The sequence below is a fragment of the Zingiber officinale genome, chromosome 6B, assembly GCF_018446385.1.
Source record: "Zingiber officinale cultivar Zhangliang chromosome 6B, Zo_v1.1, whole genome shotgun sequence".
NCBI lineage: Eukaryota > Viridiplantae > Streptophyta > Magnoliopsida > Zingiberales > Zingiberaceae > Zingiber > Zingiber officinale.
This window is the reverse complement of record NC_055996.1, coordinates 8636391-8660376: the sequence shown is the minus strand read 5'-3', so window position 1 is coordinate 8660376 and position 23986 is coordinate 8636391. Positions and strand designations below refer to the sequence as shown.

The 23986-nt window shown below is 36.9% G+C and overlaps 1 protein-coding gene and 1 long non-coding RNA gene across 2 annotated transcripts; one reads left to right on the top strand and one right to left on the bottom strand.

The window, feature by feature from the left end:
* The first annotated feature begins 1455 nt into the window (after positions 1–1455).
* LOC121991877 lies at positions 1456–2303 on the top strand. The gene is made up of 3 exons (XR_006114760.1): positions 1456–1935; positions 2009–2076; positions 2263–2303. It is a non-coding gene; the product is annotated as an uncharacterized LOC121991877 (long non-coding RNA).
* Positions 2304–12484: 10181 nt separating this feature from the next.
* On the bottom strand, positions 12485–13029 carry LOC121989917 (non-specific lipid-transfer protein 1-like). Its single transcript, XM_042544217.1, has 2 exons — positions 12625–13029; positions 12485–12519 (listed from the first exon to the last, which is right to left on the bottom strand). The coding sequence occupies exons 1-2, from the start codon at positions 12975–12977 to the stop codon at positions 12510–12512; spliced, it is 363 nt and encodes a 120-aa protein (XP_042400151.1). The 5' UTR covers positions 12978–13029; the 3' UTR covers positions 12485–12509.
* Between the last annotated feature and the right edge of the window lie 10957 nt (positions 13030–23986).

The following is a 23986-nucleotide window of genomic DNA, read 5'->3' as shown; positions in this document are numbered from 1 at the left end:
GGCCGACCCTAGCTTGATCCACAAGCTAGCTTGGCCACCCTTACATCATGAGTATGAAGGTGGGTATAGGTGGGTATAGTACTCTATAAATAAGAAGCTACGATAGGGACCGAGAGGAGGAATTGGTTTTGGTCTCCCGATAAAATTAAGCATCCGTGTTGCCCAGACACACAACTTAATTTATCAATAATAATCATTCCACTGAGAACTATTATTGAACTACCGCAATCCCAATTACATTTTGGGCTCCTTCTTATGGTGTGTAAGTCTCCCGTGTTTAAGATGTCGAATGTCCACTAATTAAGTGAGTTCTGACAACTCATTTAATTAGTATCTTAGTCCAAGAATAGTACCACTCAACCTTATCGTCATGTCGGATGAGTCCACCGGGTTTAACATGACAATCCTTATGAGCTCTTCTTGGGGACATTATCAACCTAGATCACTAGGACACGCTTCCTTCTATAATCAACAACACTATAAGTGATATCATTTTCCAACTTATCGGGCTTATTGATTTATCGAACTAAATCTCACCCATTGATAAATTAAAGAAATAAATATCAAATATATGTGCTTGTTATTATATTAGGATTAAGGCACACCCTTCCATAATAACTGTTATCTTTGTTCCCTTCTAAACTCTGTAAAAAAAAATTACCTCTAATGGTCCTACTCAATACACTCTAAGTGTACTAGTGTAATTATATAGTTAAGATAAACTAATTCCTAATTACACTCTGACCTTCAATGGTTTGTTCCTTTATTTTGGTGGTGACTCTGTTTATAATTTATAAAGTCGATAACATCATCTTACGTATGTGACACCACATTATGTTATCTAATATAAATTAATTGAACAACTACAAATAAATGTAGACATTTGACGAATGTGATTCTTTATTCAAAATAAATGTTTACAAGCTTAGGCTTTTAGTATACACTCTAGAGATCCCTCCGACTGTGTCAAGGAGATGAGAGCATTAAGCTCCCCATTTATGATTTGGGGTAGGAGTATGTGTGTACTCGGACATCCGTCCACTCGGTCACTCATGGGAGTAGTGATGCGAGTCTGCGGTTATCGCTACCACCACTCGGTCCCACCATTGTGTGTGAGATGGTTGACTGGCGTCAGGGGTGACCATGACTGCATTGGCATCATACGCATTGATGCATTTATTTCTTGCGATTGTGTTTGCTGTATTTATTTGCTGCATATTAGTTGGATGCCCATGCTTGACATGCATACAGGATTTCTATACCTTTCAGACTGTTTATCCTTATACCAGGTCCTGGTTAGTACAGCTATTCTCCTGTTCATTTCAGTTTGCATTTACCCTTATTATGTCAGGAGACTGTACGCATGATTAGTGCTAGTTGTTATGTCCTTTCTATGTATATCAGTTGTTACCCGCTGAGTGTTGGACTCACACCCTCCTCCGTTGCTATTTTCAGGTTGATGCTGTCCGGAGGAGTTCCCGTCGCTAGTCCCCTACAGACCGCGAGAACGTGTGGTTTATCTTTTGGTTTTCTTTATCAGACTAGTTCTGTTTGATGCACTTGGATTATGGTTTTTGTGTTATGGATATTACACTGTCGATGATTTTCATTCATACTTGTTTTACTACATGCCTGCCTAGATGGCAGAAGAGCCACCACAGTGAACCCTGGGCTGATTTCTACAGCCGACGCCGCTCGACGCCGCACCCCTCTTCCTCTTCTTCTCTCCGGCACCGATTCCTCCAGGCCGAAGATGTCGCGAGCCTAGCATCGTCGATTTTTCCTCCGACCCTCCAGGCCGAAGATGCCGCGAGCCTAGCACCAATCTATCTCTCTGTTCATCGGCAAGAACACACGGGTCCTGGCTTTGGGCAGCGCCACAATGCCAGTTTTCAGATATCGAATTCTTCTTCCTCTCATTGATCGGGATTGGAGGTAGGTTGTGATTCTGTTCTCAGATTCTGTTGTGGAGGAATTGATAATTGTGTGGATTTGGTTTATATGGCAGATTAGGGATTTCAATCTGCTGCGGCTGATCTTGGTTCAGCTGAGGGTTTAAAGGAGGAAGCTGTTAAGGTTAGTTTAATCTAGATGTTGGGTTAATATGGATGTGTAACAGATTTCTTTAAAGGTTGGAATCTGTGTAATTGGTTAGTTAGTGATCGTACTTCGATTAGGGGTTACCCTAAATAGGGTTGGGAATCTTATTTAGCTATTTGCTATATATGTAATTAGCTAAATAAAATTACGTGATTGACACAGGACTTTGACACGAGACGAGTATCTCGACGTCGGATTTGGACCGGTTTGACCTTTCCTATTGGAGGCGGGTACTTTTGACTTTATGTCTTTGATATGATAGTAGTGAATTTAACAAATAACAATAATTATGTTTCTTATTTGCTTCGGTTAGTCACTACCCGATACCTGTTACATACTTGGTTGATTGCTTGTTTTGCATCTCATGTTATTACTTACCCGATTATACATGCTTATAGGGGTAGTGATGTAACCATGCTTCACCATGTTCAGAACCTAGGTGTGATACCTTATCTGATCTGTGTACCCTTGATATGATTTATTGACTATGGTGCACATCATATATGTATATAGATTGGTTCAGTATATTACCATGCTTAGTGTCATGCACCATTCGCATGATTGCATGCTGTGTGATAGATTGCTCCATTATTGTCGAGCACATCGCCGGTTTCATATATTGGCACTTGTTTATGATGAATTTGTTGCTTCAGCTTGTTTTGGAGTGCAGATTAGCCTACCCGCAGATTAGATCTCTATTATCTATTGAGGATGCTTGCGCCCCCATTTTTGATTTCTGGGTAATGGTATATCATCCGTCGCAGTTCCTTAAATTGGTCACTCATCGTGTAGTGAAATTTGCTCATGAACTAAGGGTATAAGATGCATCATCCTACACAGTATAGATCTTTATGCGAAGGAACTTTATACGATTAGCATCATACGCATTGATGCATTTATTTCTTGTGATTGTGTTTGCTGCATTTATTTGCTGCATATTGGTTGGATGCCCATGCTTGACATGCATACAGGATTTCTATACCTCTCGGACTGTTTATCCTTATACCAGGTCCTGGTTAGTACAGCTATTCTCCTGTTCATTTCAGTTTGCATTTACCCTTATTATGTCAAGAGACTGTACGCATGATTAGTGCTAGTTATTATATCCTTACTATGTATATCAGTTGTTACCCGCTGAGTGTTGGACTCACACCCTCCTCCGTTGCTATTTTCAGGTTGATGCTGTCCGGAGGAGTTCCAGTCGCTAGTCCCCTACAGACCGTGAGAATGTGTGGTTTATCTTTTGGTTTTCTTTATCAGACTAGTTCTGTTTGATGCAGTTGGATTATGGTTTTTGTGTTATGGATATTACACTGTCGATGATTTTCATTCAGACTTGTTTTACTACATGCCTGCCTAGATGACAGAAGAGGTGAGTTGATTTTATCGTCGGATTTGAGTTTTATGAGTGTAGTGGAGTAGGGTTGGTTTTGAGTCTGCTTATCACTGTTCAGTTTGTTTACTATTAAACTGCGTGGTTGTGTCAACCAAAGGCTGAAATTGATATAAACTGCGTGGATGTCTGTGTTATTATTTGTTTATTATTTTTATTATTCCAGCCACATGTGGCTGAGGTATATGGTGATGTAGAAAGTTTCAGATTGTCCGCCGTATAAGGGAGATGTTGCCGAAATTTCTTCGGACAGCGACTCCTCCGGGGCGTGACATAATTGGTATAGGTAACATTGAGCTAAAATCTGACTTCATTATCACAAATGTCTTACTAGTTGAAATTTTCAAGTATAATCTCCTAAGTATCAGTCAATTGTGTGATACTAGGTATAAAGTTATGTTCTTATCTTCAGAATGTCTAATCAAGCACCTAGATAACCCTAAAATAAGTCTAAAAGGGTTTAGAAAAGACAACATCTATACAATTAACTTAACCACTTTTTCAATTAAGTGTTACTTAACACAAAAAGAAGAAACGTGGTTATAGCATAGAAGAATGTCACACACGAAATTCAGAAACATAAGTAAATTAAATGGATTAGTTAGAAGCTTACCAAAATTACCCAACTTAGACTCAACCATATGTAATGCTTGTCAACAAGGCAAACAAACCAATTAATCAATCTCAAACTAATTCAATACTAGAACTTTTACATCTAGACCTGTTTGACTCCCATGGGGTCAAATCGATAAATGGTAGTTTATATTGTCTAGTAATAATAGATGACTACTCTAGGGTCACTTGGGTAAAATTTTTAAAAAATAAGGATGAAACATTTGAAATCTTTACAAACTTTTGTAAACAAGTTGAAAATAAAAAAAATCTTAAAATTAAAAGAATTAGAAGTGATAATGGGGAAGAATTTAAAAATTATAACTTTAATAAATTTTGTCTTGAAAATGACTATCATCATGAATTTTCGTGCCCTAAAACTCCTCAACAAAATGGGATTGTAGAACAAATAAATAGAACATTACTTGAAGCTTCTAGAACTGTGTTAAATGAATATAATCTTCCTAAGTATTTTTGGGTAGAAGCTGTGAGTACAGCCTGCTACGTGCAAAATAGAACAACCCTAAATAAAATACATAATAAAACCTTTTTCGAAGTCTATCATAATAAACAACCCAATATAAAGTATTTTAAAGTATTTGGGTATCAAGCCTTCATCTTGAACACTAGGGAACATTTAGGAAAATTATTTCTAAAGTAGAAAATGATATTTTTGTGGGATATTCACTCAATAGTAGAGGATACAGAATATACAATAAGGTTACCTTAATAATTAAAAAAACTACCAATGTAAAATTTGAGGAATCCAAACCAAATTCAGATCAAACCCAACTTCAGCCAATTGAGTTCATTCAAAGCAATAGTAATCAAGAAGAAACCATTCAAGACTTAAATCATGAAGATGAAGAAAGAATTCAAGAAAGTCAACCTCTTAGAACAAGAAGAGTCAACCCAAATCATCCAATTGACCAGATAATTGGTGATCCAGACCTAAGGGTTCAGATTAGGTCATCCTTTAGAAACATAAGTCAAATTTCTTTAATTTCAAAAATTGAACCTAAAACCATAGTTGAATTCTTACTTGATCCAGACTGGGTCATAACTATGCAGGAAGAACTAGCTCAATTTGAGCGAAATGAAGTTTGGGACTTAGTACCACCACCCAAAAATAAAAAAGTAATAGAAACGAAATGAGTTTTTAGAAATAAACTAAGTGAAACTGGAGAAATCACTAGAAATATGGCTAGGCTAGTCGCTAAGGGCTTTAGTTAAGTTGAAGGACTTGACTATGATGAAACTTATGCCCAGTAGCTAGACTAGAGCCCATTAGAATGTTACTCAGCTATGCAGCCCATAAAGGGTTTAGATTATATCAAATGGACGTCAAGTCAGCATTTCTAAATGAACTAATAAAAGAAGAAGTCTATGTAGGACAACCACCTGGGTTTGAAAGTCTAGAATATCCTGACTATGTATTTAAATTAAAGAAAGCTTTATATGGACTTAAACAAACACCTAGGGCATGGTATGAAAGGTTAATCTCTTACCTTATATCCAAAGGGTTTAACCAGGGTCAAATTGACCCGACCCTATTCGTTAAATTAATAAAAGAGGACATATTTATAGCTCAAATTTATGTAGATGATATAATTTTTGGCTCAACTAATTCAGAATTTTTAGAAGAATTCATAAACTTAATGGAACAAGAATTTGAAATGAGTCTAGTAGGCAAATTAGCTTACTTTTTAGGATTATAAATCAAACAAACAAATAAAGGTAATTATATTTATCAACAAAAATACACTAAATAATTACTTAAAAATTTTGAAATGGAAAATACTAAAGAAATAAAAACGTCTATGACAGTAAACACAATCCTAGATGACGACGTCAATGGAAAACCAATTGATTTAAAATACTATAGGAGTGTCATAGGTAGCCTACTGTACTTAACTGCAAGTCGACCCGATATTTTATTTGCAGTTAGTATGTGTGCTAGATACCAGACCTGTGCTAAAGAATCTCATTCGACTCAAGTCAAAAGAATCTTTAGATACCTTAAAGGAACAACAAATATAGGTATCTGGTATCCTAGAACTAATAATTTTAAATTAATAGGGTATTCTGACTCAGATTATGCTGGATGCAAATTAGACCGCAAAAGCACAAGTGGTGGTTGTCAACTACTAGGTCCATCACTTGTGAGCTGGTTCAGTAGAAAGCAACATTGTGTTGCTCTATCTACAACTGAGTCAGAATATATAGTCATAGGAGAATGCGTTGCACAACTATTATGGATGATGCACACTTTAAAAGGTTTTAACTTAAACCTTACAAATGTAAAAGTATTAATTGACAATATTAGTTTAATTTAACAAAAAATCCAGTGCATCATTCCAGAACCAAACACATTGAAATTAGGTATCACTTTATCAGGGATCATGTCACTAAAGGAGACATTGAACTCAAATACATTAAATCAAAGTCTAATTTAGATGACATATTTACTAAACCCCTCCCTGAAAGTGAATTTAGCAACCTACCTAGAAAATTAGGGATGTGCCTAATAGATTAGGAATTTTAAAATTATTTTCAAAAATAGGTATTTTCAAATTCTAAGGTAAAATGCTTTTATGTTTTCAAAATTTCAAAACAATTTTAGCCTTAAACTAGAATAATTCCTTAGAAATCATGTTCCCCTAGGGCTAGTACTTGAGTATCTTACCAACACCCTAGGATTCCCTTGTTTATGATTGACAAACATAGAAAGGGGTGAGATACATAGGCAGATTGTTTGGACTTAAGATGTTTATGTCAGTGCATTAATACAAGTCTAGGCGTTAAATACCAAACAGATATTAATCAAGTTAAGTCATTCAGTTTAGTCAAATACTACCTGATGCTTAGACTTAATTTGACTAATCAAGTGAAATTTGTTGTCCTATAAATAGTAGTGAGTAGCTAACTGGTCAAACAGATGTTGTAATGTCAGGTTCAGGGGGAGGATAGCGATTTTTATACTTATTTTAAATTATTTCTTACAAAATACCTCTTTTTAAATCAAGTCAAAACTAAGTATTTTAAAAAAATTATTTGAAATTTTCAAAATTAGTTTTGAAAGGTAAAATCATTTTTTGAAAATTAACTTTACCAATAAATTTTAAACTTTTTTTTCAACTTTGAAAATAATAAACTTGGTTTCTGATTTAAACCTTCCAAACTTAGTGTTAAAAAGTTGTTTTTTAAAATTGGATTTTTCAATTTTTGAAAATCATATTTGGATTTCAAAACATACTTTTGAAAATTTATCTAAAATGTTACAAAATCAAATTTTACATTTTACTTAGTTAAGTTTTTACAAACTCAAACTTGATTTGGAAATTGATTTTGAAAGTTAGATTTCCTTAATTGGACTATTTTAAATTTAGATTTGAAAATTACTTTTATTTTCGAACTTTTAACTTCTTAAACTTAATTTTGAAAATCATATTTCTTTTACTTAGTTTTGGTATTCAGACTTTCTAAATTTTGATCTGAAAAGTTGACTTTGAAAAATGAGTCTACTCATTCAATGTTGTAACCTAGATTTTTTTTGGCTTGAAAATTATAAAAATTGGCTTTTGAAAATTGGAGGTTACAAACTTAGATTTAAAAACAGATTTTACTTAGTCTCAAAAGTTGGTTTTTGAAAGTTGGAATTTATAAACTGAGTCTTGAAAAATAAAATCTTATTTAGTTTTGAAAGTTAAATCATTTTCTATGTTATACTCCCCCAAGCTAATATGAATTACATCTCTTTTACCTTGCATATTTTTAAAGTTACCTTGCCATTCTATGTTATTTTTTTGATGAATGCCAAATGGGGAGAGTTAGATGGTTAAGTTAGTTAAACAAACAAATACAACAAAACCTAAAAGCTAACTTAATAACCTTAAGGTTAAGTACCTTATGCTTGTTTTTTTACTTGCATATCTATCACTAACTTAACCAGGTTGTCATTGCATCAAAAAGGGGGAGATTGTTGGTGTGGTTAGCACTAACGGTCTAACTCAAGTTTTGATGAATGACAAAATAGGTTAAGTTAGTTTCATGGTTATCTAACACTCTAACCGAGTGTGCAGGAGAAGTCCAGACAGGTCGACGGGCTGACCTGATGTCTGGCACGAAGCCCAGTTAGGTCGACGACCCGATCGAATAGCTGACACGAAGTCCAAACGGGTCGACGGGCTGACCGAACGTTTGACACGAAGTCCAAACGGGTCGAAGGGCCGACCGGACGTCTAGCAGGTAAGTGGAGGTAAGTCACTGGAGGGGCGTGACTGCGTGAACGCGTTCTCGGGAAGGGAACTTAGGCGCTGATCCGACTTATAACAATTTCGGAACTCTAAGTCGAGGTCTTGACTAGATTCCGGTCTCGGTGAGACGGAATCTAATTAATATTCTATTTAATTCTGTTCTAACTCTGGTTTGCAGGAGACTAACATTTTTGTGCAGGGTTAGAACTGACCGGGATCGTGTTGGTTGCTACTCGGAAAACCTATAGGTTCCACTGTACAAAAATTTTGTACAAAGGTCTGAACCTTTTCCTAGCTACCATGTGTTCTTTTAAATTAAATTTTGGATCGCCTGCGGAACTTAACACGTTTGATCCAAAACTTAATCTATTTGTTCTTTTAGGTTTTGACTTGGATCTCCTGCGGAACTTAACACGTTCGACCCAAGTCTCCTTAAGTTATTAATTCCATTAAATATTAATTTCCATAATTGGTTCCCAGTACTGACGTGGCGAGGCACATGGCCTTCTTGGATATGGGAGCAACCACCACCGACTAGACAAAACCTTTTATAGAAAGCTAATATTTAATTTCCTAAAATAACTTTAGGTTAACCAAAGAGAACAATCAAATCACAAGGAAAAGAAAAAACAAAAGAACACAACATCGAAAAACATATTCGAAATTCTAGAACGTAAGCCTCTTGTATTTGGTATTATTTCCATAAATAACTAGCATGATGCGGAAAGAAAAATTACTAGTTATACCTTGTAGAAAAACCTCTTGATCTTCTACCGTATTCCTCTTCTAACCTCGGACGTTGTGTGGGCAACGATCTTCCGAGATGAGAAACCACCAAGCACCTTCTTCTCCTCCTAGCTAGGTTCGGCCAAAACAAGAAAGCTTCACCAAGGAAGAAGAAAAACACCAACCAAGCTCTAAGAGATGCAAGCTTCCTCTCCTTCTTCTTCTTCTTCTCCAAGTAGTATCCGGCCTCCACAAGAGCTCCAAGCAATAGAGAGTTTCGGCCACCACAAAGAGGAAGAAGAGAAGAGATGATGGCCGGCCACAACACCAAGGAAAAGAGGGAGAGAAAATAATAGAGGTTGTGTCTCATGAAGGCACCTACCCTTCTTTTATATTCCTTGGCCTAAGCAATTAGAAATTTAATTACAATAAAATTTCCTTAATTTTCCTTGACATGAATTAATTGAGAAAATAAAATAAAATTTCCCAATCAACCTTGTGATGGCGGCCACATCAAAAGAGCAAATTAGGAGAGTTTCAATCAACAAATTAAAACTTCCTAATTTATTTTCGGAAATTTTAAAAAATAAAATTTCTCTTTAAAAATCTCTTCATGGTTGATAAAATGAAATTTCTATAATTTTAATTTCATCAACATGTGGATAATTTTAAAGAGAAAATAAAATATCTCACCAATTTACAAATAAGGAAAGAGATCTAATCTCTTTCTTTAATCTTTTGTAGATCTTTTATAAGAGAGATATTTTAATTTAAATTCTCTTTAATAAATTATTTCTTCCACATAATAAAAATTAAAATTAAAATTCCTTTTTAATTTAATTTGGCCACACCCAGCTTGGGTTCAAGCTAGGGCCGGCCCTAGCTTGGTTCCCAAGCTAGCTTTCGGCCCCCTTGGCCCCATGAGTGGGTATAGAAGGTGGGTATAGGTGGGTATAGAACTCTAAATAAGAGGCTACGATAGGGACGAGAGGAGGAATTGGTTTGGTCTCGATAAAATTAAGCATCCGTGTTCGCCCTTAACACACAACTTAATTTTATCAATGATAATTCATTCCACTAGAGAACTATCATTGAACTACCGCACCAATCCCAAATTACATTTTGGGCTCCTTCTTATTATGAGTGTGTTAGTCTCCGTGTTTAAGAATGCCCACTAATTAAGTGAGTTCTTGACAACTCATTTAATTAATATCTAAGTCAAAGTAGTACCACTCAACCTTATTATCATGTCGGACTAAGTCCACTGCAGGTTTAACATGATAATCTTTATGAGCTCCTCTTGAGGACATTATCAACCTAGTATCTCTAGGACACAGTTTCCTTCTATAATCAACAACACACACTATAAGTGATACCATTTCCCAACTTATCGGGTTTATTGATTCATCGAACTAAATCTCACCCATTGATAAATTAAAGAAATAAATATCAAACATATGTGCTTGTTATTATATTAGGATTAAGAGCACACACTTCCATAATAACTGAGGTATTTGTTCCTTTATAAAGTCAGTATAAAAGAAACGACCTCTAATGGTCCTACTCAATATACTCTGAGTGTACTAGTGTAATTATATAATCAAGATAAACTAATACCTAATTACACTACGACCTTCTAATGGTTTGTTCCTTTCCATTTTAGTCGTGAGCTACTGTTTATAATTTATAAGGTACTGATAACATCATCTTCTGCATGTGACACCACATACTATGTTATCTACAATATAAATTATATGAACAACTACAAACAAATGTAGATAATTTGACCAAATGTGATTCTTTATTCATAATGAATGTTTACAAAGCTTAGGCTTTCAGTATACACTCCAACAGATCGGTCGACCAAACGTCTGGATCGGCCAACCGAACCTCCAAACAACAGCAGATCAGAGCTCCATCGGATGGACCGGGTTCGACCATTGGATCGGTCGACCGAACCAAGGATGAGTCTCGACTGGATCAGGCCAAGTGGACTGGGTCAGAGCGGCTGATCGGTCGACCGAACCGGTAATAGAAGTTGACCAGATCGAAGCGGAGACAACGGATCAGATGAGGTGGAAGTCATCTTATCGGTCGACCGATCCGGGGATCGGTCGACCAATCCGCTTCAGGTCAACACAGATCCCAAGCTTCGAGGATCTGGATCAGTCTTGCAGAGGCTATAAAAGGAGCCTCGAGGTGCAGCTTCAAAACACAACTCGAACAGATCAATCGGTGCTCTTGTTTGCTGCTCACACTTCAACTACGCTCTGTCACTCCGACGAACGAAAGCTTCAAAGTTCTGTGCTTTCTTTTCGTTGGTAGACTTTACTTTTTTCTAATTGTACTTCATCTTTGTAATCATTTACGAATTGATAGTGATTGCCCATCGAAAGCACCCTTGTGTGCGTGCCTTGGAGTAGGAGTCGTTAAATGCTCTGAACCAAGTAAAAATCTTGGTGCCCTTTGTCTTGTGTCATTTATTCTTTTTCCGTTGCGTACTCTTTCGAAACTTTTAAATCACTATTCACCCTCACCCCCTCCCCCCTCTAGCGAAACTCTACGATCCAACACAACATCCTCGACTCGCCAAGACTTTGCTCAATCCTTCGGACCAGGACTTCGTTGCCTAACCGCAGCCAAGACTTTCCACTTGCCTAACCTTAACTAGGACTTTCCTTTACCTAAGATCACTTAGCACTTTCCTGCATACTTAGTTACACTTGTTAGATCATAAGATAGCTTAATTTTGAATCTCTTTATCATTATCAAAGTACAGGTTCGATTGTCTGGTGCTCCTTACACCAATAAATCTTAGCCAAAAAGCAAGAAAAGTATGCTTTTATACATCATAAGCTCATGGTATTTATAGAAATTTCTTTACTCACAGTGTTGCCAATTCTAAGATGTGGGAGAAAAGAGAATTTTTAATTTTTAATTAATTAATGATCATTTTCAATAATATGTCTCAGTTGAGTCTCGAACTCTTATAAATCTCTGATTGATTAATAAATTTTTTTCTAATAATATATCGTAGTTAAATCTTGAATTATATATACTTATTGATATATTCGTGTAAATTAAAAATAAATCTTAGAATTATTTTTGACGTGATTAAAAAAAATTATTAACATAATTTAATTTATTTGATGCTTCATCAAAATTAATTAGTAAATATGACCTGAGAAGGGAAGACGATCCCCGAGGAATACCAGTTTAAACATTGTATTATTTATTCCATACGATATTACAATACACGCTTACCATACAGTATGCATGTACAATACCATGCGTACCGTACGTTAGACGTACACAAGCAGTTCGATTAAGACACAAAGTAAAGGTAATAAGTAGGACTACTGCTGAGCATTTCGCCTCGCGTCTCCACCCTTTTTTATTCTAATCCACGTATTCTATCTTAATTACTCCACCCTGCAAATCAAATCAACCAAAAAAAAATCCATATAATCTTTTAGATCGATAGAATTAAATTCGACGAGTTAGAGAGTGAGTGAGTGAGTGAGGCTAGAGACAGACTTGGAGCAGTCGATTGAGGTGGAGATGGGGTACGGGACGCTGACGCCGCACTTGCTGGGGACGCCGCTGACGACGGCGGGCTTGATGCCGGGCAGAGAGAAGATGGTCGACTTGATGCAGTTGCAGGCCGTCTGCCGGTCCGGCGTCGTCTTTGCGGCCTCGTTCAGCCCCCGAACCCCGCTACAGCACGCCTCCGACGGCTCCGCCGTCGTGCCCCGTGCGTACGGGATGCACGACGACAGGAACATCACGACATTACCACACGTCAGCGCCGCCTCCCTCCGCGGCACCGCCGCCAGGGCCACCAGCAGAAGCAGAGCAGCTGCTGCGACACAAGATGTAGAGCGCGCCATGCCTGCAGAAATAACCGAGGGAGCGGATGTTAAAGAGGAAGTGTGGTGGAGAGAAGAGCGGCCATGGATGGTTTATATAGAAGTTGCATTCGGGAGGGGAGGTAGAAGGGGCAGTTGGAAATTTAATGCACATCTACAGGAGGGAATTGGAAAATGTAAACAAACAATAAAAGAATTATTCAATAAATTAAACTTATTTTTTTTTTAAAAAAATAAGTATATTTGTAAATACAGATTAATTATATCCATCATGAGGATTGTGGGTTACATACACTATTCTTTGAATGACTATAATTAATTTTAATTTAATTACAGTCATCTCCAATCCAAGATTTTTAAAAGGTTTGTAAAAAAAGAAAAAAACTGAATAGAAAAGCTTGAATGATTGTGAAGGTGTGATTTAGGGTTTATAATTTAAAAGCATATTTGAAAAATCACCTATTATATTTTCTTGGAGATTGAGCCTATAATTAATAATAAAATAATATTATAGATTTAAAATTTTAAAATAATTAAAAAAATAAATTATTTTTGAAGTGTTTAATTATAATATTTTATTTATGAATGATTAGTAATAATTAAAATGATACTTTTTTCTTTTAAAAATAAATATATTCTATAAGTTTAAAAACTTAAACAAATGAGTATAATTAAATTAAAATTGATAAATTAATTAAATATTAAATAAAAATTATAAATTTGATTAAATTAAAAATTATAAGTTAATTAATTTATTAATTAAAAATTATATATTAAATTAAAGATTATAAATATATTGAAATATTAAATAAAAAAATAATAAATAAAGATATATGATTTATAATATGGAGAGAATAATAAGTTTGTATAATTTTGATGCTATATTTATGTGACATAGTGGAAATTATTAAAAGAGTAGAGTTAATCCGAGTGATTTACTCGAGTTATGAGCTATAAGCGTCGAAGTTGATGTCAACGTCATTATCCTAGGCTACTTCTGCGTGCTTTTATCTTTCTCATGGTAAATTTGGAGTTTGTCCTTTTCAAAACTCGATTGGGCTCAGGCTACCGTTTAGGTAGCTTTGAATGTGACTATTTCCTTATTTTCACAGTTTATCTTCAGATTATATTAAGGAAAGTAAATTATGAGATTAGTTTATAGTCGACCACTAAATAATTATATTAGGGGTGCCCTCATTGGTGAATTTATGAAACCTAACTCAACTCGTTCATTTGCAAAATTGTAAGGCCTAAATTCATTTATGTCGACCAATGATAAGAACTAATTTAAAAAAAAAAAAAAAAAAAAAAATCCTATGAGAGGAACAAAGTTTTGGTAGGACTTGGAACTGGCATTTCCCTGTAGCTATATTGGAATCCCATAGCAATGATCAGACGTCGATAAAATAAGTGAGATTTGACGAGACTTTGGCATCAAGCTTTTATGGATCAGTTTGTGGCTGGGTTCATATGGTAAAAGATCTTTAATGTTTTTGTCAATTTATCTTTAAGTCAACAAAGAAGTAAATTATGAATGACTATTATAACTAAGGGTTTAACATCAGAATAAGACTCAGTACTGCATGCATGCATTAAAATTAAGGTCAAATCCCATGTGTAGATTGAGATAGGGGGAAATATTTATGGGTTCAAACTTGAGTTTTCAACAAGTTAAGGCCAAATCATAGATCTCATAGCTCGCTAAGACCGTTTGGCCTGCCAAACTCACTCAAATTGTTCGGCCTATATATTAAATTCGCTCAACCAACTTGTTTGATTTATTAGATCTGCTTAGTTCGGTTGTCCTACAGTCCTACTTGATGGCGATTTTGCTTAGTTCAGTTGTCCTACAGACTTAATTGATGGCCAACTTAGTTGTCTCACATTGGCCAATTATTTGATAGATCTATCCCACTAATTTATTACAATTAACTTTCTTGGTCTGTGTTATTCTCTCACTTTATTCACCAAAATCATTTAGTCATGAAAAAACATTATGTATGTATTCCATCTTTTAAATTAACATTGATCGTGTAAGATCGTCAACGTATGAGTCGCTGGTGAGCTGTCTTCGATGTGGACTTGATTAGTCGTTGAGTAATATGAACGATTGAAGGTCAGGAAACCTCACCAAACTGGGAATAGAGACAAAGGAAGAAGGAGTGTTAGAAGAAAAGTCAAGGGTGCCCTGATACTATCATTTCAACACCCAAATTAGTTTTCGACAGGGGAGGAAGATGAACAATAATAGTAGAGGAAGTGTCTATGCGTACGTTGGTCCGTAGATACAAATTCTTTTTATACTATCGCTAAGATAGTATTCTCTCTCCATTAATTGACGGTTGTGTCACAGTAAAGAAAATGTGTTGGTACCCCAAGGTTGTTTTGATGTGATCAAACAAGTTAGGTTAGGTCCGGTTGTGTTTAACCTTGTGTCTAAGTGTGCAGGAGTTTAGGAGTACAGGAAGTCGAGCAAAAGACACAGCTAGCAAGAAGGACGACACGGGAGAGAGCCGACGAGCTCGGTGCGTCTGAGGGACGAGGTGTTGCGGAAGAGTACGTGGCGGACGAGAAGGAGGCGCGCGACGTTTCCGAGAGACGAAAAACCAGAGCGGAAGGTGTTAGTTAGAGCCCTAAAGTCAATCATTTGATGATTATTGTATGAACTCATTGTATCATATTTCTTATATATATATAAAGACATTTGTTTATGGTTATTATGCTTACTTGTATTGGTGCCAAATAATTAAGTATAATAGCGTCCTTGAGTAGAAGATTCTTACCTATATCAATCGGTTAGTTGAATCGATAGTGAGATGATATAGGGAACACTACTCTTAATCATTCCTAGTCGAGTATTAGCATTCAAGAACAATGTTAATGCGACGAGACTAGCATGTAGGTCAACTCGATGACTTGATCTCACAAGTCATGGATATTGAGATATCAAGTTGACATATGGGTATGCATTGGAGAATGTATATTGAATGACCCGCTATGAGAAAGTATCATGGATCGTTATATGAGTGTCATATACTTTCTCATGTGCTATTAGTATAACTATTAGTTCTTGGACCTGAAGTCACCGTGGTTCCCTACATAAGGAGTTACATACTTTGGTTTCGTCAAACGTCACCCGTAACTGGGTGAACTATAAAGATGATTACTGGGTATGTAACAAATTATGCGGAGGGATGTGAGTGATGTAGATGGGATCTATCCCTCCTATATGATGGGAGTAACATCATTATTCTTGATAGAGTGAGACCACTAAATGCATGGTCATGCCCAAATGAGTCAATATGAGATGTTGAGCTCATTTGATTGAGTGAGTCTACTTGGGATTCAAGATTTAGATTGATTAGAGGATGACACGGTCTATGCCTCATATTGATCAATCTAGATGTCAAGGATAGAAGGACACTTGTCACATATTGTGAAGAGTCACAATTAGTAGTCACAAGGTGATGTTGGATCTCAACATTCTTGTAAATTGGGTAGTAATGATGTGTTGCTAGATACCGCTCATTACTTATGCTTCTAAATGGGTTTAGGAGCATTGCCAACGTTACAAGAACCTATAGGGTCACACACAAAGGGCAATTAGATGAAAATTAGGTTCATTTGATGAACCAAGAGGATTAGGTTCATGTGATGAACCAAATTGGATTAAGAGTAATCCAAAGTAAACTAATTGAGTTGGACTCAATTTGGTTCATGTGTTAAATGAGTCTAATTTGGACTTAGACTCATTGAGCCAATTTAATTCAATGAACAGAGATTCATTAAATTAAAATTGACTTGAACCAATGGTTAGATTTGATCAACCATGGGAGAGAAGTGATCAAGTTTGACTTGACTTGAGAGGAAGATGAAAGGTCAAGTTTGACTTGACCATTGCCACCTCATTTGTGAGTTGGCATTAAGTGGGACAATGATGATGTTCCACATCATCAAGGTTGGCTTATGTGTGTGCCACCTCATGAGGGAGATCAAGAGTTGTGACTCTTTGTATCCCATGGAGATAAAATCCCCTCATGAAGTGGCCGACCACTTTATGTGTGCATTTGATGTGCTTGGTGTAACTCTCATCTTCTTCCTCAAGCTCTCTCTTCTCTCCCTCTCCTCCACCTTGGCCGAACCTTTCAAAGGTGCTAGCACACCTTTTGTTTGGTTTCTCCATCTCTTGCTTGTGTGGATACACATAGAGGAGTATCTACTTTGATACTCTCGAGATTTGGCGAACCTTGGACAAGTGGGATTAGCGAAGGGCTTCGCTACAAAGGTATAAGTCTCTTCTTGTAGATCTAGGTTTAGAAACTTGTACACGTAAAGTTTTTGAAATTATTTTCTTCGCACCGATCCGGTGGCATGGGTTTCGGGGCTTCCGCAACGTAAAAAGCAATTTTTGTGGCCCGAAAAACCCAACAGTGGTATCAGAGCCACGTGCGCGCGTACGAGTTTTTATTTGTATTTTTATGAAAAATATCAGTTCTGTAATATTCTGGAAATTTACTGTTTTTATAGATTTTATAGGTATTTTTCTCGTAGAAGCGAAGCACAAGAGTTTAGATACTTGTAGGCTTCAACTACCGAGAAAATTTTTCCGAAACGGTAAGGTTTCGCCCCAAATCGTTTTGGGATAGCGGGCTAAGGCACTGTAGGATCACTTAGGAACACTCGCGATGGTTATATCGCGAGTAGGGGTGCTGCCCCTAACCTCGCAAGGGACTTCGTTCCGCGATTGCGCCCGAAAATCGCTAAACAGGACCGCCGGGAATTTTTACTCATAAAATCGTAAAAATATTAGACAAAAATTACAGAAATTTATGGAAATTATATAATTTAGAATTGTGTATCATTTTGTGATGGTCATGACCTAAAAGACCCTAATTTGATTGAAAATTGTGTTGTAATTCATAATACGGCCTGCGTGCAGTCATGTGATTGTGTGTGTTATATATTTGATACGCGACCTGTGCGTCATGTCTTTCTATTTATTTATTCCTGTTGTAAATAGTTTAGACTCGAATATAATTCGAGTTTCACCTTTTGTAATGTACAAAATGACGCGGTGGAAGGTTCACTCGAGACGGAGTTACGAGGAGGGTGCGAGCAACACAAGGTGGTCAAAGGAAGGAGCTTGAGAAGTTGTTGGCCTTAGGTTGACCATCCGATTTTCTCATTGGCTTGAGAAGATCGTAGTAGGACCATGACTAATCACAAAATTAATTAATTGTTTGTGTGCATATATGTGATGCATGCTAGATTAGTAATTAATTAGTGCCTTAACGATTAGATTAGATCTAAGTCGCGCACATGATGCACCTCCAGGATTAAATTAGATCTAAATCGAGTATATGATACGCATCGTCAATTAGATTAGATCTCAATTGCGTTAACTCAAAATGCCTACCATGCCGTGATACCTATCACTACCTCGATCACATGTTGTTGTTGAATCTGCCAAAGCAGAGCAACACATATTATCTTGGTAGGGTACGGAGGGGCAATCTTGGTCCCGCCTATTAACGCATGGGTGAGTAAAACTCAATTAGATTGAGTACAACTAGTTAAATCAAGTTTAACTGTAGGCATTTATCCATTAGTTGGAAGATGGGACAAAATCACGTTTATATTAACTCTTGGGCGTATTAGCCAAAGCTAACTCGAGTTTTAATATAAATGCGGATCTTGATCCTATATACAAGAGTTGCATAGAGATGTAATTGGTAATTAGTTACCTACCGATCATACTAAGTCTTGGGCGATTTAGCTAAAGCTAACTCAGGGCATAGTATGATGTTGATCTTGTCTCACATGAATTATAGAATTTAGTGGGAGCATCATTTAATTAAAGGCCTAATTAGATGATTAATTGGAATATGATATTTATTTTTCTGTATTTTTCTGTTGTAGATTACCATATCGTCAAACACGAACTCCTTCTCCCTGCGTTCTGTCCTCGATAAGGACAAGCTCAATGGAGCTAACTTCCTGGACTGGTACAGGAACATGAGAATAGTTCTCAACAGGAACGAAAACTGTACGTCCTGGAGCAGCTCATTCCTGAGACACCTCCTGCCACTACCACGCGAGCTGATCATGATGCTTACAAGAAGCATCAAGATGACACATTAGATATGTCATGTCTTATACTCGCAACCATGAACTCTGAGCTTCAGAAGCAACACGAGTTGATGAGCGCTTATGATATGATTTAACATCTTCGTCAACTATATCAAGGACAAGCGAGGCACGAGAGATTCGAGATCTCTAAGGCACTGTTTCAGTGCAAGATGCAAGATGAGACTCCCGTAGGCCCATATGTACTCAAGATGATTGGGTACATAGAAAACCTACAGAGGTTAAGATTTCCCCTTGGCCAAGAGCTGGCCACTGACTTGATCTTGCAGTCCTTGCCAGAGAGCTACAGTCAGTTTGTCATGAACTACAACATGAACGAAATTGACAAGCCACTGTCCGAGCTGCTTAGCATGTTAAGAACTGCTTAGCTCAACCTTAAGAAGGTTAAGCCCAACTCTATTCTGATGGTTCAGAAACACAAGGGCAAGGGCAAGCCCAAAGGCAAGGGAAAGTCCCAAGCCAAAGGCAAAGGAAAGACACTGAAACCCAAAGGAGGGGTTGCCAAGGATGCTACCTGCTTCCACTGTGGTTAGACCGGGCACTGGAAGAGGAACTGCAAAGTTTACTTGGAAGATCTTAAGAAGAAGAGAAGTGAGACTTCCACTTTAGGTGTCTATGTTATAGAAGTCAATCTATCTATTTTTTCGTCATGGGTATTAGATACCGGATGTGCTTCTCACATTTGTACTAATGTGCAGGCGCTGAGAAATAGCAGGACATTGACGAAGGGCGAGGTGGACCTACGAGTAGGCAATGGAGCACGGGTTGCTGCTGTTGCTGTAGGAACTTATCATCTATCTCTGCCTTCTGAGCTTGTATTAGAATTAGATGAATGTTGTTATGTGTCTGCTTTAACTAAGAACATAATTTCAGTTTCTTGTTTGGACAAGAAAGGTTTTTCATTTACAATAAAGAACAAATGTTGTTCAGTTTATTTAAATTATATGTTCTATTGTGGTGCACCTCTGATGAACAGACTCTATATTCTAGACCTTGAGAACCCTATCTATAACATAAGTACCAAGAGATTCATGTCAAATGACATGAACCAAACTTATCTCTGGCACTGTCGCTTAGGTCATATAAATGACAAACGCTTATCCCAGCTCCATAAAGATGGTTTGTTGGACTCATTTGATTTTGAATCATATGAGACATGCGAGTCATGCCTTCTAGGCAAGATGACCAAGACTCCCTTTAATGGACACAACGAGAGAGCGACTGACTTGTTAGGACTTATACATAGTGATGTATGTGACCCTTTCAATGTCGCTGCTAGAGGTGGTTATATGTACTTCATTACATTTACTGATGACTTTAATAGATATGATTATGTGTATATGATGACACATAAATCAAAATCCTTTAAAAAGTTCAAAGAACTCAAGAATGAAGTACAAAATTAGCTTGACAAGAGTATTAAGATACTTCGATCAGATCGAGGTGGTGAATACCTTAGCCATGAGTTTCGTGACTATCTAGCTGAGTGTGAAATTCTATCTCAACTCACTCCTCCTAGAACACCACAGTGGAATGATGTATCCGAAAGGAGGAATCGTACCATATTAGATATGGTACGGTCTATAATGAGTCACACAGATCTTCCTATGTATCTTTGGGGCTATGCTCTAGACACAACAACCTTCATTCTCAACCGAGTTCCATCTAAGACTGTAATAAAGACACCATATAGGATATGGACTGGGAGAGATGTCCGGGTGTCTTTTATGAGGATTTGGGGTTGTGAGGCTTACGTTCGATGTCAAGTCTCGAACAAATTGGGATCCAAATCCGATAAGTGTTATTTTATTGGATATCCCAAGGAAATGAAGGGATATTACTTCTACATTCCAGTCAACACAAGATAGTTGTGGCTAAGACTGGGGTATTTCTACCTCCTATCAGGAAGTTGTGATGAGACCAGATTCCGAGAAATGGCTAGAGGCCATGAGATCCGAGATGGAATCCATGTATACTAACCAAGTATGGACTTTGGTTGATCCACCTGAAGGGGTCAAACCCATTGGGTGTAAGTGGGTCTTTAAGAGAAAGACTGACATGGATGGACTTATTTATAAGTGTTGCTTGGTAGCTAAAGGTTTCAAGCAAATTCATGGTATTGACTATGATGTAACTTTTTCTCCAGTAGGATCCTTTGCTCCGGTGCCCCATTCTAGTCGGTCAACGGTCCTAATCCATTGCCACCTCATTTGTGAGTTGGCATTAAGTGGGCCAATGATGATGTTCCACATCATCAAGGTTGGCTTATGTGTGTGCCACCTCATGAGGGAGATCAAGAGTTGTGACTCTTGGTATCCCATGGAGATAAAATCCCCTCATGAAGTGGTCGACCACTTTATGTGTGCATTTGATGTGCTTGGTGTAACTCTCATCTTCTTCCTCAAGCTCTCTCTTCTCTCCCTCTCCTCCACCTTGGCCGAACCTTTCAAAGGTGCTAGCACACCTTTTGTTTAGTTTCTCCATCTCTTGCTTGTGTGGATACACATAGAGGAGTATCTACTTTGATACTCTCGAGATCCGGCGAACCTTGGACGAGCGGGATTAGCCAAGGGTTTCGCTACAAAGGTATAAGCCTCTTCTTGTAGATCTAGAGTAGATCTAGGTTTAGAAACTAGTACACGTAAAGTTTTTGAAATTATTTTCTTCGCACGGATCCGGTGGCATGGGTTTCGGGGTTTCCGCAACGTAAAAAGCGATTTTTGTGGCCCGAAAAATCCAACAGAAGGTTGCTCGAGAAGGCCGAAATTTTGGATTCGGGTGAGCCCTATTCGGAATGACCGAAATCACCCAAGCGAGCAGAGCTGAAGCGGAAGACCCGGACCGAGGCGAGCAGCACCGGAGCAAAGGATCCGGGGATCCTTTGACTTTTAGGATGCAACCCTGTTGACTTTTAGGATCCGGGCGCCTGGAACCTAAAATTTATCATGATCGACGTGGACTTTGACCGATGCGTCGGGGATAGAATTCTATCCCACTCCAGGCACCTGGAATCCTTTTAGGTGCCCCAACCAAGGGTATAAATACAACCTTGGTCCAGAAGCTAGGATAGAACAAACATCTTGAGTAACAACACTTGTACGCTTTCAGTTTTAATTTAGTTTCTTCTTTTCTGAGCTTTCACTGCTGTAAAGTGTTAGGATGTATACTAAAAGCCTAGTTTTTGGTATAAACATTTATCTAGAAATAAGAATCACATTGGTCAAATGACTACATTTATAATAAATGTAGTTGTTTAATTAATTTATATTGTAGATAATATGGTGTGTGGTGTCACACACAGAGGATCATGTTATCAGTACCTTATAAATTATAACAGTAGCTCACGACCATGATGGAAAGGAACAAACCATTGGAAGGTCGTAGTGTAATTAGGTGTTAGTTTATCTTAACTATATAATTACTCTAGTACACTAAGAGTGTATTGAGTAGAACCATTAGAGGTCGTTTCTTTTATACTGACTTTATAAAGGAACAAAGACCTCAGTTATTATGGAAGTGTGTGCTCTTAATCCTAATATAATAATAAGCACATATATTTGATATTTATTTCTTTAATTTATCAATGGGTGAGATTTAGTTCGATGAATCAATAAGCCCGATAAGTTGAGAAATGATATCACTTATAGTGTGTGTTGTTGATTATAGAAGGAAACTGTATCCTAGTAATCTAGGTTGAGAATGTCCCCAAGAGGAGCTCATAAGGATTGTCATGTTAAACCCTGCAGGTGGACTTAGTCCGACATGACGATGAAGTTGAGTGGTACTACTTTTGGAGCTAGATATTAATTAAGTGAGTTGTCAGTAACTTACTAAATTAGTGGACATTTGTTATCTTAAACACAGGGAGACTAACACACTCATAATAAGAAGGAGCCCAAAATGTAATTTGGGATTGGTGCGGTAGTTCAATAATAGTTCTTTAGTGGAATGAATTATTATTGATAAAATTAAGTTGTGTGTTCGGGGCGAACACGGGATGCTTAATTTTATCGGGAGACCAAAACCAATTCCTCCTCTCGGTCCCTATCGTAGCCTCTTAATTATAGAGTACTATACCCACCTATACCCACATTCTTACCCATCCCATAAGGGGCCGTCCAAGCTAGCTTGGAGACCAAGCTAGGGCCGACCAAAGTTTGGTTCATGGGTGCTTCAAGGTGGCCGGCCCTAGCTTGGGTTCAAGCTTGGTGTGGCCAGCCCAAATTAAAATAAAAAGGATTTTTATTTTTTTAAAATTTTTCTTATGTGGATAACATGTTTTAAAAGAGAGTTTAAAAATTTAAATCTTTCCTTTTATAAGATTCTACAAAAGATTAAGAGAAGAGCTAAATCTCTTTCCTTATTTGTAGATTAAAAGGTTGATTTTAATTTTGGTAAAAACTTTCCTTTTTAACCATGTTCATGATTTAAAAGAAAGTTTAAAAAATTAATAATTCTCTTTTATTAGTTTCTACAAAAGATTAAGAAAAGATTTGATATCTTTCCTTATTTGTAGATTAAAAGAGATTTTAATTTTTAGATATAATTTTCTTTTTATCCACATGTTTAAAAGAAAGATTTTAATTTATTAAATTCCTTTTTTATAAACCAATCATGAAGGGATTAAATTATTGGAGAATTTTTTTATAAATTTCCGGAAACAAATTAGGAAGGTTTTAATTCTTGATTGAATTAAATTTCCTTTGATTGGAGGTTTGTTGTGTGGCCGGCCATGTTAATTAAGAAGAGGAATTTGATTTTAATTAATTAAATTTTCTTTTTCATGGCAAAGGAATTAAGGAAGTTTTTATTAAAGTTTCCTTATTTGCCAAAACCAAGGATTATAAAAGAGGAGGTAGAGGAGCCTTCATGAAAAAAAAAAC